General features: G+C 45.2%; 1 protein-coding gene across 1 annotated transcript; it reads left to right on the top strand.

Annotated features, from left to right (window-relative positions):
• The first annotated feature begins 222 nt into the window (after positions 1 to 222).
• On the top strand, positions 223 to 13,203 carry LOC144151694 (sodium-coupled monocarboxylate transporter 1-like). Its single transcript, XM_077682816.1, has 5 exons — positions 223 to 304; positions 5,196 to 5,368; positions 5,847 to 5,950; positions 10,433 to 10,533; positions 13,030 to 13,203. The coding sequence occupies exons 1-5, from the start codon at positions 227 to 229 to the stop codon at positions 13,144 to 13,146; spliced, it is 573 nt and encodes a 190-aa protein (XP_077538942.1). The 5' UTR covers positions 223 to 226; the 3' UTR covers positions 13,147 to 13,203.
• The last annotated feature ends 1,962 nt before the right edge of the window (positions 13,204 to 15,165 follow it).

The raw sequence follows: 15,165 nt of genomic DNA, 5'->3' as shown, positions 1-15,165 counted from the left end.
GAGCGCTATTTACGTTCTCCCCTTGAGTGTTGTTCGTCCAGTTATTTGCTCTGTTGTTTACCATGTGGCATAGTCGCTATTTAACACTCGCAACCTGTAGTACCAATAAACGTTCATTTCTTTCTTGGGACAACTATTGCAAAAATAATCTCTACTCGGAGGTACACATACGCCTGTGCTTGTTCTGATGCATTTTCTTTCTTCTTCTGATCAACAGGTCGTATTAATGGTTTATGCCGCCGCAACGGGCCCTTTTGTGGGTCTCTCTATACTGGCCGTGGCATTTCCCTTCGTACATGCAAAGGTACGTGCTTTGTGTTTAGGGAACACCGGCCGTCTGAATGTGCAACCGCACAGCATTGAGGCAGTCCAAAAATAAGTGTTGAAGCCACGTTTGAAAAGCAGCTCGAAAGCAGAAGCGGCTAGCGGCTGTGAAATATTGCCTAAATGGCCAATATGTTACTCATGCAATAAACATTACGCCTCCGGGGAACACGTAGGAACCCACGTAAGCAAATCTTTAATTGCAAGCCGCTACTAACGCGTCCTCAAAAAAGGGCTTTTCGAAGTAGTACCCTGCGCCGACTAACGCCACATGCTGCTCTAACAAAGCCTGAAGAAGTTGCTCTGACTATCCCTTGTGATAGTAGTGCTCATGACGCTTCTTATTCCATGGCGTCACTTACGCGGCTAGAATAATGTTGCTTAGCCGCCAGCTCTATGCTGACACGCGACGCGCGAGAGGAAGTTGTAGAAACGGATCTGAGAGTTTCTAGTATGGCATGTGAAGGTTCGTGGTTGGTGGCAGATTAGAGATCGTTGAGCAGCAAGAATTCTGCGAGGCGGTGGGTACGTTTAGAATGACTGCTAACAGTGGGACCGAGCTTAGGGAAGCAGGGGGCAGATAATGGGTGCAGCTGTCGTAGAAGCCGAGAACTTCTGGCCCTGTAGGAAGTCAACTCAAGTGAAGCTTGGAGGCTTCCACCTGTGCCGCCTTCTTCGCAGGAACAGAAAGATTCTCCTCGGATTCATACGATCGCAGTTAGAGTAGTCTGGTACTAGATTAGAGAAGTCTTCAGGCCTTCCGGCTGTACTCTTCCTTGGTGGTAGTGTGGCCAGGCTTGTTTTGAATTGGTGATGAAATGTGAGTGTTGAAAGTGTAAGTGCATGCGTAGGTGAACAGCGGCATGACGAACGGTTCCTTCGGAATTTGGTGACTGCAACGATACAGTGAAGAGACAGGACGGTTACGGAGTGTCGCTGAAGCTAATGTCCGGTACCGACAAGTTTTTCCATTCGGAGGTGTCTGGGATTGCGTGGCCATGGGTTCTACTTGGGACGCATATGACAGTAAATAGGCACTACCAAACTATTGGCCCAGATGTGGGGAGGGGGTCAGTGAAAACCTCATAGCATTTGGCATGGAATGGCCTTACCCTAAAGACGTTCTGCCAGTAAGGCTGTATTGAGAAACAGGATCCAGGGGTAGGGCCCTTATAAAATGCTATTGCCGCGAACCCATGCTATTGCCCATGCCTGAACTGGAGCAGTTAAAATGTGTTCCAATGCAGCACGTGGGGCCGTGAGTTCAGTAACCATCGACGAAGTTTTGTGACGTGGTTTTGCGGTAATTTTTGTGTGGGTTGATGGGATCCATATTCCGATGGCAGATGACGTATTCATCACTGATCCATCCGTGAAAGTGTGAGTGTAGTTTTGGTAGGTAGTAGCAATGTGCTCCAATGAAAACAATTTAAGAGCAGGCAGAGGTAACTTACCTTTGCTCTGGATGCCGGGAACGGTTAATGCTATTTTCCATGAGGCAAATCTCCATGGTGGCTGGGTATGCTCTGGTGTGCTCTGATACACTGCTGGTAATAAGGCACCTACCTCGGCTTCCGAGTCACAAGCCAGCGGATGGTCGACAGTCCTGGTCACAAACCGCAAGCGTGCACGAAGGAGTTCTTGCTAGCAGAGAACCGTTGGAGAGAGGCGCCTACTCTCCCTGAGAGTCCCAAGGGTTGAAGTATTTTTAGGTACCCCAAGGCACACATGAAGCACTTTCACTTGTAAGCCTTCTAGAAGCCGTGAGTTCGTTTTTGTGAGAGGCTCGAGGGCAGGCAAGATGTAGCGAAGCAATCCCTCGCAGAGTGCATTGTAGGGCTTGATGAGAGACTCCACCGAGCAGCCGCCCGCACTGCTGGAGATCATGGGGAAGATCGATGCGTACGCCTGAAGCTTGTGCCTCAGTTGTCGCATATGTGGGGACCACGTCATGTTCCTGTCAAAAGTCACTCCTAGAAATTTGTGGCTGTCAACGTAAGATATAGGAACGCCTCCGAGTTTAAGAAGATACCGGGAGAGATCACGCCTGGTGAAAGCTATCGCAGCAGACTTCTCCGCCGATATTTCGAGGCCACGTGCTGCCAGAAAGGTTGCCATTTGGTTAATGGCCCGTTGAAGCCTTGGGCGCAAAATCCGCCGGTTGCTTCCTGAGCGAAAAATTCAAGGACGCTCAGACTAACGCGAAAGACGAAGGTAGCGAAGCTGTATGCAACCTCCAAGTCCATCGCGATGGTTTATGTCCACGATTGCGACCGATTTTCTTTTTCTTTGCTATCGCACCGCCTATAATTCCTTATTGCTGCTATAAGTCAGAGCTTGATTCATTTTTTGGAAATTTTTATTATTGGTTATCACCTTGGAGGGGCCTATGCTATGACTTGTCTTTCTTGTTCCGCGCAAGTGTTGCCACAATTACGCCGAACGCTGGATTTTTTTTTGGCCAATCTCCCGGAGTGGGTATGCTTCGGTTGGCAAACATGCGCCGGGGACACTGGGTGGTCTCCGAGAGGCACGCACACACGAGCGCTATGTATTTTCTTGTATTTTGTAACTGCTGGGAGTTCGCCAAAATCTTGGCCAATATCCTTAATGGGTAAGCTTGGCTCAAAAAACGTGCGCCGGGGATTGCTGGGCGGTTGCGTGAGGCTGCACACATGAACGCTCGGCATTATCTTGTTTTTTTCTTTAACCTTCGGGTGGTCGCCGCGAGGAACACGATCACACGCGCTCAGTATTTTCTTGGTATTTTAAGCGGCGGACACCATACACTAGCGATTTTATTAACAGCTTCTCTGTAAAAGAAGTTGGTCCCCATCGCACCTGAGATGCGAGGACTGAGGAAACAGAGGAACTGGCGGTGTTTACTATCTTTATCTTGGCTTTTCTTAGGCCTGCCCCTTTCTGAAGAGAAAGATGGTTAAAAAGCGTAACTTTCTCCGTGCAAACTGGGTTGAAAGAAAGTCCAGAATCACCTTTTAAAGTACACAATCCAAACTGCCAAAGACGGAAATCAACGTCTATTACAACTCAGCCAAAGTCCAAAGCCTCCGCCCGTGCTACGAACACAAAGCAAATGCTGTGCTAACCAAAATGTGTTGCGTTAGTTGGTTCATGTTTGTAGGAGATAGAGGAATAAGGTGCTAAACGGAGGAAAACGAAGGAATACGTGTCTTTCGTGCCTTCATTCGACTTTGTCCGTGTTTAGCTATCTATTCTTCTATCTACCACAAAATCTTAGGCACCCGAAATTACGATGATTGCGGAATTGGGTAGACACCGCTTTTATACTGTAACGAACCATGGTTCGGTACCGAACACGGGAAGCGTTTTGTTCCTGGTTTTTCTCTTTTTCGCCGTGCGGCGGCGCTCTTTTATTGTTTTATGCTGCGCTTAATTCGAAGGTTAGGTTATCGCTTTTTTGTTCTTTTCTTATTTCTTTTGAACGAACATCCTACACCCATGTGTGCTTGGAGGCCACTCAAGCTGGGATGAATTCCCTCGGGCTCCGGTATCTGCCGCCTTATTATCCTTTAAGGACTCGTTCCCCGGTGTTCAAGTGATATATATATGTCCAGTGAATTTTTTTGTGCTTTTAAAGACTTGGATAGTATCGCAAGTTTCATAGGTGAAACACTACCTTCATGAATGTTACGGCAGAGGCCCTCACCACTCTGTCGACGACTACGCGTCCATTCCCAAACACCACAGGGACATACTAGAGCCCTACAGGCTATCAGGAAAAATATACCCGACGCCCCACCCGAAGGCAACCAAAGAAGGAGCTAACCAATTGCTAAGGCTACAAACAAAATAATTTGCACACGCCACGAGCTGTGTAGTATACAAGCCCACGCTTTTCGGCTAGGACTGGAACTTCTGCTCTTGGACGCCCAAAACCCTGTACCACATGGAGTGGAAATGTAAGGGCGTCAAGGTATTGCCAGAGGTCCTCACACGGACACCGGAGCAGTAGGAGGTCCTGCTTACCAACTATGTCCTGAAAACAAGCGGGAACTGGTGACCAGCGCCATTCAAAGTGCTCACCGCTGCCTTCTCCCGCGCAGTTCCAGTCACCCAAAATGCAAAGTCATGTGTAACAACCACTTCTCACCTTTGGTTCATGTGTTTCCCTGCGCTGACCACTCCTGCTCCTTTCCACCTAAACATAGTGACTAAAACTATATCTGTTTTTTCTAACGCATTACCATGTTAAAAACGTAATAATAAAATTCAAACACTTATCCGGTTTCGTCGTCTTTGTCGCGCCTGAGTTCCGCACGTCCGTTCCATCCGCCATCCACACCCAAGTATCTCAAGTATCCGTCGACACCTAAGTATCCGCCGTTCACACCCAAGGCGCTACAATACCACTTACGTTGTATTGCAGCGCCATTTATGGCAGTGCGCGACAAACATGATAAACCAAACTGTCATCTATGAGATCGCAGCAACACTGGTCAGGAGTCTAGCTTTAGTTTCAAGGCCGGTCTATAGATGCGTTATTGTCGACGTCGCGAAACACATGATTTAGCATGATAATTCAACTTTTTGCTTAAAATGTTTACTTTCTCAGTGAATACAGCACGAGATCTTTCGAATAAAAGAAACCGTTTTTGTTAATAAGGAGCTCATATCATGTGGTGTTGTTGGGTAACTTTTTAGGCACCCCTAATTTGCACGGTAAGAATGGTTCTGCGTTTGGGCTTCTCCAGTGTTCGATAACTTCCTCTTTGAGTTGTAAGGTCACGTCTTATCAAGAGGGATAGTGTTTTAAGCCAAAACATATTATGTGGGAAGAGATACTGACCTTGATAAGAGGAGGTGAGCCAAGAATGTGCTTTTATTTTTAGGGTGCTGGCATTTCAACACTGCTCATGCTGACAGTTCAGCTCGTGATGATGTGGCAAACAATTACGAATGGAGTTTTGCCCCCACTCATGCCGTTGACGGTCGAGCATTGCCCCCAAAATCAAACCTACGTGGACCAAGCTGCGAATACTTCGGCCTCAACGCCAAACGACAGGTAAAGCTTCTTGGGTTCCAGGATATTTTAGTAGCACAAGATTCAGGCGAATCTAGTCCGTATTTTATATAGGCGTTGCCCTTAAGGACAATTTTGAATCCGCTGTACAAAATCTGCCATTACTTCTTGAATTGTCGTAAAGTTGCTCTTAGATCAAAATTTTCAGCAAATAATTCTACTCTCACGTACATAACACCTTTACATTCTGGTCTTTCTCCAAAGGTGTAGTTTGAGAAAACAAAACAACAATGGTGCTTAACACACTCGCAGTTGTCGTGGTCAGTGTGCTGTATATTAGAATGTCAATTATGCGGAAAACGTTACGGAGCTATTTCCCTGTGCCCTACTTCACGGGTTACCCAAGGAAATGGCGTTAACACAGTGAACAGCTATCGGAGTGAATCACCCCTAGAATATTTACCTTCAAAGCATCAACTATTTTGGGCACAACATAAAGTAGTGTTCGTTTTCTTTGCAGGAAGGAAAATATCCATGCTTGGTATATTCTATCGCCCTTTTGGAGTTGTCTTTTCAGCACCGTAGGTACAGTGCTTCTTGGGGCTGTAATAAGCATTGCAACAGGTGGGTTGGCACGTTTTTGCGGTATTTTTTAGTTGCAGTAATCTTGCAGAATTCAAGATGGCAAATTCCAGCTTAAAAGGAGCAATCCTTTCCAGTAAATATGTCTCAATGAAAGTTTGTGAAATTTAGTGTTTTCTGAGTCACAGACGGCCAATTACATTCAGGACGAAAACTGTTTAATGGTTCCGAAGCAACTCTGTCGTCTAAAAAAACTACTGCCTTGCATGCTCTTGAGGGATCAGGTGCAAAGAATTCTGTTGTTTCGTAGTAGCTTATCACGTATTGTATTGCTTTTTTTAAGTATTATTCATACGTACTAGATAAACTGCTAAAAGTGGTTGGGGAGATGACACAACACGCGGTCGGATGGGCCCAAGTACAGAAGAGTACAAATTTGTATATATTGATGAGTGCATGAATGTAATTAGATAATGTAACATATGGTTACACGGAATGATCGAGTAAGGCACTAATTGCTGTAATGCGACACCCAAGGCTAATGTTTCAGTTTGAAACCCACGCAGGACAAAACCCGGGACGTCCATCATGCTCACCGTCCAAATATTGTATTAAGGTGTTATCGCTATCTTATGTCAGTTGTGTGTTATCGTTATTTTGCATTTTATGTTTATATTTGCTACAGGTTACTTTCTAAGGTATATTTGCATCATGCTATTTCTTCATTGCACGAGGTGCGCGTCATTATGTTTTTGTATTTAATGTTTACTAGACACGCATGTGCTACGGGTTCTTGTTTGATTTGTTGTGTTGTGTGTGGTTTTTGAATGCCTTTTGCAATCTTTGTTCGTAGCGCAAGAGGGTGGGTAGATCACTCTAAATGATTTTCAGTGTAGACAGATGGAACCAATAAGCGCGCACAATACCACATGTGCAAGGGGTTTAGAAGCAGGAAAACCGAGTCCACCGGAGAGGGATCGAAAGAAAAACATAGGCGACCAAAGGAGCTGTGCTTTTTTACTGAATGCCAGCAGAGCACTGTTCTCTTTTTTCTTTAAAACACATTAAAAAGCTCTAACCTTTATGTCTTCAGGGCAGTTTTGTTAAACGTTTAACAAAGTACCTGCGTAACTGTGCTGAACTAGTGCGGAAAAACAATTGCTAGAGTTATAAAGTTTCTTTTTTACAGTAAAGAGTGCCATGGGGATCTTTTTATAGACATTTTAATGTAACACCAGAGTCCTTCAATGCCTTTCTGGTCATGAAACTTCGCTCTTATGCTATGGCAAACCTTCGTGCGCTGCCGCGCCGCGGCGCTGGTGTTGATCGGAGGGCAGATTGGGGCGTGGTCTGAGCACGTTTGGAAGTGAACGGACTACGGAGTTAGGTAAAACAGACGCTCGCCGCCTTATCAGCAGTGCGCTTCCGCTTTACGTGTCATGGGCCGCTCAAATGGACTTATTTTGTGAGTGGCAAAAAAATTTGGAGCGAACGGGCATGCTGCTGTTGCGTTCCTGCCTGCCGGTCTGGCTACACACCAGCGGCGGCCGCCCGATCCCCTCCGATCTGCGGTGGCGCCCCTCACGGTAGCCTTTGTCCCCGTACGAAACTTGGCCGCGAGTTTCATCACCAGAGAAGCATTGAAGGACTCTGGTAACACGTATACGAATGCTTTGTGCTCTGTCACAACGAGGATTTGTCTGTTGGAGTATGCAGACGACACCGTTCTTTTTCTACTTACTTTATTCATAATTCAGTTCATTTCCTTCAATCAGGTGCAACTGAAGTAATGAACAAGTATTCAAAACACTCTATTTGTCTAAACACGAAAAACACAAAATGTATACGTTGCTGCAAAACTCACAAACGAATCGACTGCCGCCATATTTTACTTTATACCTCAAGGTGCAAGGATTTCCTTCGCCTTGATCTTAAATTTTGCACAAGTGTGAAGAATCTAGGCGTCTATTTTGATAGCGGCATGACTTGTAGCACCCATTTCACCCACGTTTCAAATACGTTTCGGGGAGTATCTTGCGGTGCATATAACGTATGTTCCTTCACGACCGCCCCATGCGCAAAGTAGTTCCTTGCTCGCTTGCGTACCTATATGGGATATTTGTGTTCTACCATTGCTCTTTTACCTGGCGTTCCAGAGGGAACTGCACAACACAAAAACACTATTCTCAGCGGTGCCTGCAATGTAGAGATCCCCGTTAATGTAAATTCCTTCACATATTTCGATCGGCCTCCTACTGATGCCCTCTTTTGTCAAACGGTTGTGTTAAGTTACTTCTGGTGCAGCTCTTTTTCGTAGCCTCATGCTCCTGGGCGAGCGTTTAAATGTAATTCCGGATTGGTTATACCGCGTTGCTACACACGTTTTGGTCACTATGTTCGACTTCGTTATGTCGAGAAATTTTTCACTCGTTACTCGATGAGATATTTCGTTTCCTCCCTACGTGGCTCAAGAGCTTACCTGCGCAAAACATTTATGTTTTGTTTTCTCCTCACTAATAGCATTTATTTGCCTCGGCTAACTGTCTGGTACGGCATGAGAAGCCTTGAGTTACTTGGATGACGCAAGGTTGATTTGTATTTTTTAGGAGATGAATTGAAGCTATTACTATTACCATTACTTTTCCCAAGAATTACTATTAACCTTTAATTACTATTACTATCACTATACCAATGAATGCATAATACACTTTCTAACGAACATTTTTCCCCAGCTATTACTATCTGCCGTCTACAGAAAGAAGTTTTACATCTGCGTTTCATCACGTAGCTGTGCCGCTAAAATATGGGGCATACAGAAACATCGCACAACTTGGGGCGGTTGAGTTTTTGTAGCTTCAGTCCTTCCGTACTCTCGTCATCCAACTGTATAAGATTCATTTTAGGCCGTTAATTCACTGCCGAAATTCCCCAGTCGGTACCATTGTGCGTGATTCAGTCACACGCACAGCGCTCGCCGAATCCGTCGACTTACTACTTTGTTACGTGTTTGAAAACCTTGTTTTTCTCTCCAAACCCGAAAGGCCGGAATTGGAATAGCCTTGTAAAATCCGGTTAAACTTGGCCTGACCCCTCAGCACTTAGCCTGGCTTAGAAACGAGCACTTAGAAACCAAACAAAACTTAGTAAAGCCTAGGTAAACCCAGCAAATCTTAGCAGTACCGGAAAAAGGTAGGTCGATCCGCAGCTCCGCGGTGTTTTTTTGCCACTCAACACCTTATTACTACCCTTTCAACACCCTACAAAAAAACGAGGGTTTTGCAGTCGTTAAACACCTTTTTGCCACAAAAAATAGGTGTAAAGCTACAGATTATAATGTTTAACCGTAAAAAAAGACGTAATGACTTCCCAACATCCTTATTCCACTTATACTGTACGTTTCTTAGGCGATAAGGCTGGAGCAAAGCTTTGTGAGCACGGTTCAGTTAAGTTACCCACGCGACGGCGTCGTTTGCGTAGGAAGAAGACAACCTCTGCGCCAGGCACAGCCCACGTGACAGTGTTTTCGTGGAGGCGCTGGATTTATGTGGCGGCGCGCACCCAAGCTGTGCTCTGTCAGATATTGAAAACATTGAAAATCACGCTGAGTTGACTGGACAATGTTGTTTTCACAGGCTCTTTCATCGTTGCAAAATATTTTTTGTGCTAAACTTAGTACCAGGTGTTTATTAGCGCGCTCCAACCATCCACAGAAATAAGGGAAGGACGGGGGCATCCATAAGGGAATCCCCTTCCCCCTGTCCCTGTTGGAGTATTTATAAATAAAAAATAAGCTTGTGTAACCAGGCTTATTGAGGGTAGTGTATTCACCTCTAGAACAAAACTGCCTATTATACTACAAGGCGCGATTGTACCATTGATTAACCTGCTATATATAGCTGTGCCATGTAGCCCTCAAATAATTGTGATCGTGTTCCCACTTTTGTTTTATGGTGCCAAAAATATCAGTTCCAATTTACTGATATCATTTTTCTCTAAAGTGACCTGCGTAATTTTGTAAAATCTTACGAGAATGCTCCGTTAGCAGGAGCTTTGAGTAAATATTCTTAGGATGCACCTTTCGATATGAACAAGAAACATTAAACAAACAGTGCGGAGTTCATTTCATCAGCATCTAGCGGAAGTGTACTCGGAGATCGAATCCCACTCCCATCTATCTTCTCAGGTTCTCCTCGTAAATCTATTTCTTATTATTTATCATGGGCAAATTTCTTAGTTTTCTCGAATAACACAGCGAGAACTTGTAAAAGCCCTTCATTTGCGCCACTTTTCTTGTAAAACAGTGTTTTGATAATTACTCAAACAATAAACTACCCCATTAGCACGTAAACTAGTACCGAACTAGTTCAATTTACGTATCAAGGAAGGCTAGAGAGTGCTATTTTACTTAGCCGTAATATTTCCATAATAAATCATTTTTCGGGGGGAAAGAGCGCATTAGTCTGTCTAACACCATCGTCATTTATAGGTTAAGGAGTTGTAAATATTATTACCTTTCGATGCCAGGTGAACATCGTCAGCCCCTTGCTCCAGCCATGCACACCAACAGCTTCTTTTTTAAGCTGTGGCAAAGGCTACGAGAGGTGGAATGTGTTGAAGCTGACGACGTAAGTTGAAGCCTTGCTTACTGTTTCTACTGTGTGCCGCACTTACAAAGTGGGGTTATTACTTTATAATTTGTACAGTTGGCAACAGCGGTTAATACCTTGACGCACGTTGAGCTGCGGAGACAATGATTGTTGTAGAAAAATGACATCTCCAGCTCTCTTTCTTACAAAGCAATCACAATGTCGTCGCTAACGTGTGTTGTCAGCTGAGGAATGTAGGAGCCGCGAGGCGCGCTCTGGTTATCTTTAATGTTACAATCCTATGGGGATGATCTTAACAAAGTGATCGGCGGCTCCTCTATTCCAGAACCCGGAAAGCAGAATCATGGAGAGTGGTGTCGGCTGCATGAACAAGAAATGTATTTTTCCGGCAACAGTTTGCCGCTTCGTGTCCTCGCGTCAAGCACTAAAGTGTCGACCTTAAGGACGAACAATAGCCTTTTTTGTCGTCTGACATAGGAGACGTCGCCTCAATCTGGGAACCAGTGTCGTTCCAGAAGCAGCATGACACGTTAGTCTTGTATCAATTTTCGGAAATGGATGCGCCTCCAAATCAGTGGGAGAGTTTGGCCTGTGTTTCGGGTCGTGCCCCCTCCTCAAGCTGTCAGTTATTGCTCCGCATTCATCAGTGATCTCAGTCTCGATGTCACTTCGCGAGAGAGCTGAGGGAGACGTTCCGTGAGCTTTCTTTCGACGGTAGTCCACTTTCATGTCGTGTGGCACGCTCATCAGAAGAGTATCAATTATCATATAGGCGTACGACGTTGTCGGCGCGTTCAACGCTGTGACTCCTCCAATGTGGCTCATCTCTTCATCATAAAGTCTTCATAGAGCGGCTTGTGATGCTGAGCAAGCGAATGCGGGTTCGATTGCCGGCCGCGGCGGCCGCATTTCTGATGTTGGCGAGAAGCGACAACGCCCGTGTGTATGATTTTTCGGCGCACGCTAAAGATCCCCAGGTGGTCAAAATTATTCCGGAGACCTCCACTACGGCGCGCCTGATCACGTGCGTTGCGTCGGTGCGTTAAACCTTAAAATCAATAAATCAACTTAGAGAGCTGCAGTGTTCAACCTGTAAACACACTTGTCAGGGATCTTAGTCGGTATAATTTTTCCTGCTCAATTCTTTCAGTCTCTCCAAATTGTTGTTTTAGGATATCTTTAGCGACATGAAGCACACCACCAGTGTAGCAAATTTTTAACACAGGCTGCTGCCTTGCCTGCAAGGAAGGTCTAACATAATGAAACTTCGATTTTTCTCAAGACATTTTACTGTCGATGGCGGCTTCAAGTGTTTCCCAAAATGGTGATCACTTCTTCATGTACCCTAATTTGGCATGATCATCAGCGACGGAAGCTTAGAGACGCTGTGCGTAGCATCCAACCGCGCAAATGATATCGCCGCTTTCCAGCTAGATATACGACAGGGCATTATTTTGCTCTGTCGTCGTTCTTAGATTAGGTACGGTACACAGCATTTGCTATTCTATATCATTGCAGTGCTGAATTTCAGATTAAAGAGCTTTTAATGGAAGCTGGGGCTTGAGCACGGAGTTAAGAGCGGTAAGATCGGTGTGAAAAGTCGCAAGTCTATCCAACATTGACTGAGCGCTTACCGCATCAAATGTGGGAGGCCGCTTGGCTGCCTTACCCTTGATGACAAGCCTCGTTTTTTGCACGGCGGTTCTTCCACATCAGCTCCTTCGCTGCAAGCGGCATTACTGTGGCCTCGGTTCCCGGTCTACCCAAAGGCTGAAGTAGTCGTAATCTTTCTTCGGTTTTGGCACCAAGATGTGGAATAAAGCTGGAGGAAGAAAAGGGCCAGTTTTTCAGGGATATCTCTACATTTACTCCCTCTTGCTCTTGTAATTTACCGAAACCGCCGATAAGAGGCCTCTTCTTTTTAAGTTGAAACTGTTTCAGTACAGAAAGCAGTGTTGAGAATGGCGAACGTGATCGTCCACTCGGGTTCCGTAATTATGACTGGTGTAGTTAATATCTTCGATGACGATATTCCAAGTTTATTTTTATTATACGTTACCTTTCTAGAGTGCTGAAGAGAAGTCTAAAACACCTTATTAAAACACCTTAATAAATAAAAGTAAATAATTAATACACCTTAAATAAAACACCTTAATAAATAGCGAGGCGGACGCGTGTGTACGAATGTTTCTGCTCAGCTTGCAACACCAACTGAATTGTGGCTTATGACATTGAGTGTATTGCAAAGGAAGGTTGACTGAAAGGGGATTTTGTGATTTTCACTGAGGCAAAATATGGGCTTTCGAAACCGACTCAAGACTAGCGCCTGTTATGGAGACGCTACATAGTAATACCTTGTTGTTAAAATGAAACTCCTCCATTACGATCAACACATCGCTTTGAAAACTTACTTGGACGCATTAAAAATTGTATAGCGAAAAACACTTTTTCCTTGAAAACGTTCAATCTTTAAGAAGATATTGGTGTCATCATTTCACTGTTCTATTTTTGCAGGCCAAAGAAGAAATTAACGCTGACTCTCATGCCACCAAACTACTGTGCACGGAAGTGAACGGTGGCGCGAAAAATTCTGCAGGACATGCCCGCATCACAACATCACTCTCCTTATAGCACGTGAAAGATACGCTGCACAAGAGCATAAATCTATGCAAACAGTTACATGTAGTATTGCACTCTGTTAATCTTACAATAAAGTTTCGAACACGAAAGATACATAGTCATGTGTTGTGAGTTCTAGAGGCGTTACAAGAAAGGAACACTAGGACAGATGTAGTTACCCACAAGCAGCGCCTTGTCTTTCTTCTCTTTTCCGTCAGTGCGGAAGTACAGATCGTTATTTAAGAGCCGCAAAGGGACAGCTTCGCACGTAGCAACAGCGTGACCCTAATGTACAGCCACAGGCCGAGAGCGATATTTTATTACTTTTTATTGCTTCAATCCTATTCCGGGACTGAAAATGTACCTTCATACACTGCCGTCACTGGCGTGACCAATTGGCCTTAACCACAGGCTAAGTTTTGTTGGTGGATCGCCAAAGTTTATCGACTGCTGGACTTTGCCTCTTTGTTCTGACGTACGATACATCACTTAGATGCTTAACGTACAAATGGTTTGACGGGGTATCACAGCAGATCCTCAGAAAACCAACTTACTCAGTGCGCTCCTAGGCGCACCTAATCCATTATGTGTACGCAGATGCATGTACCGGGTGTCGTATCTGTAAATTGGAGTGTCTTAGAGAGCGGATATTCACAGACTGCCGTACAGACTGGTGCAATCGGCACATGCAAAACCCAGAAACCGTGATGCTAGCGAAGTGTCGTGGGAACAGAGGTAACATGGCATCTATTACTCTTAGGTATTGTGTGGCAAAAGGACGAGCACGCTTGCCCAAAGATTTCCGAGCATTACGGCTCCTCTCATGCATCATGCATGCTGAACAAGTCCTTGGTTATCGCAATCGCTATGTAAAACGGACGGAGTCGTCCAGCGCTTTGGTGTTGCCCCGGCCGCCTGTGCAAATATTATTTGTAATAGTCGTGCGACTGAGTACTAAATTTGCTTCCCGCAGATGATCCACACACACAAAAAAGAAAGCCCATCGCAAGGTCCTTTAGTGCCTTATTTTCTTCTAAAGACTGGAGGCCAGAATGACTGCACGTTTCTAGTCAGAGGGGCTATTTTTTCCACACGCACAGTGTTTAGACGAAGGGCGGTCCGCGGGGCCCACTAATTGCGGTTTTTTATGAGCGAAGCCGTTTACGGCTGTGGAAAATCCTCCAGGGTTAGCGAGCAAAAAGCCCACAGATGCATTGAGTGCGCATGCTGCAACAAAACTGAGTCCGGGGAGCGCCAAGCGACAAAAGGAAAGTGAATACCATCGTAGGGGATTGCGCATTGGTACCACGACCAGATTTATAGACAGCCACCTGCCCATGCTCAGCGAGTATGCGTGCTGAATTTCATTTCGATAGTTTGGCAGTTTTAGTTTTTAACGACGCCGCTGCACGGTTTTTCTTTGGATTCGGTCCTCACTGATCAAGCGGGTAGTTCTTGGTCGACTGTTTTACATCAGCTGTACACGCGTTGCCACGGCCTGCCGTCACTATTGTTTTTTTTTTAACAGCGCGCTGTTTCAGCTTGAGATTTGTCCCTTGGCGTTCGCAAAAGGAAAATTCCAAGAAAAAAAATTCCCTCGCACTTCCCCGAGGGGGAGAGTGTGTAAGTGCGAATGCACGAGTTGAATTTGCGCGGGTCGGTAATGTTCGCGAAAGAGAGATCACACACACACACACAACTGCAAAGAAAGAAAGATGCATTTATTCACAGACACCTATTTGTGTTGTCCTTGTACTTGATTGCTAGAGCGGATCTCAGCTTTGAAATTTCGTGTCAGTACTCCTTTAAGCGGGTGCATTAGCCCTTCTCACGCCCGATTCCTGGCCAATCCCCCACGTGGGTATGTGCCATGCACAGACAGCTATTTGTGTTGTCGTTGTACTTGATTGCTAGAGCGGATCTCAGCTTTGAAATTTCGTGTCAGTACTCCTTTAAGCGGGTGCATTAGCCCTTCTCACGCCCGATTCCTGGCCAATCCTCCACGTGGGTATGTGCCAAGTAAGTGGGAAT

The sequence above is a fragment of the Haemaphysalis longicornis genome, unplaced genomic scaffold, assembly GCF_048455015.1.
Source record: "Haemaphysalis longicornis isolate Haplotype H1 unplaced genomic scaffold, Haemaphysalis longicornis Haplotype H1 scaffold_9, whole genome shotgun sequence".
Classification (NCBI taxonomy): Eukaryota; Metazoa; Arthropoda; class Arachnida; order Ixodida; family Ixodidae; genus Haemaphysalis; species Haemaphysalis longicornis.
Note: the sequence above shows the minus strand (reverse complement) of the source record. Positions and strands in the feature narration are given on the sequence as shown.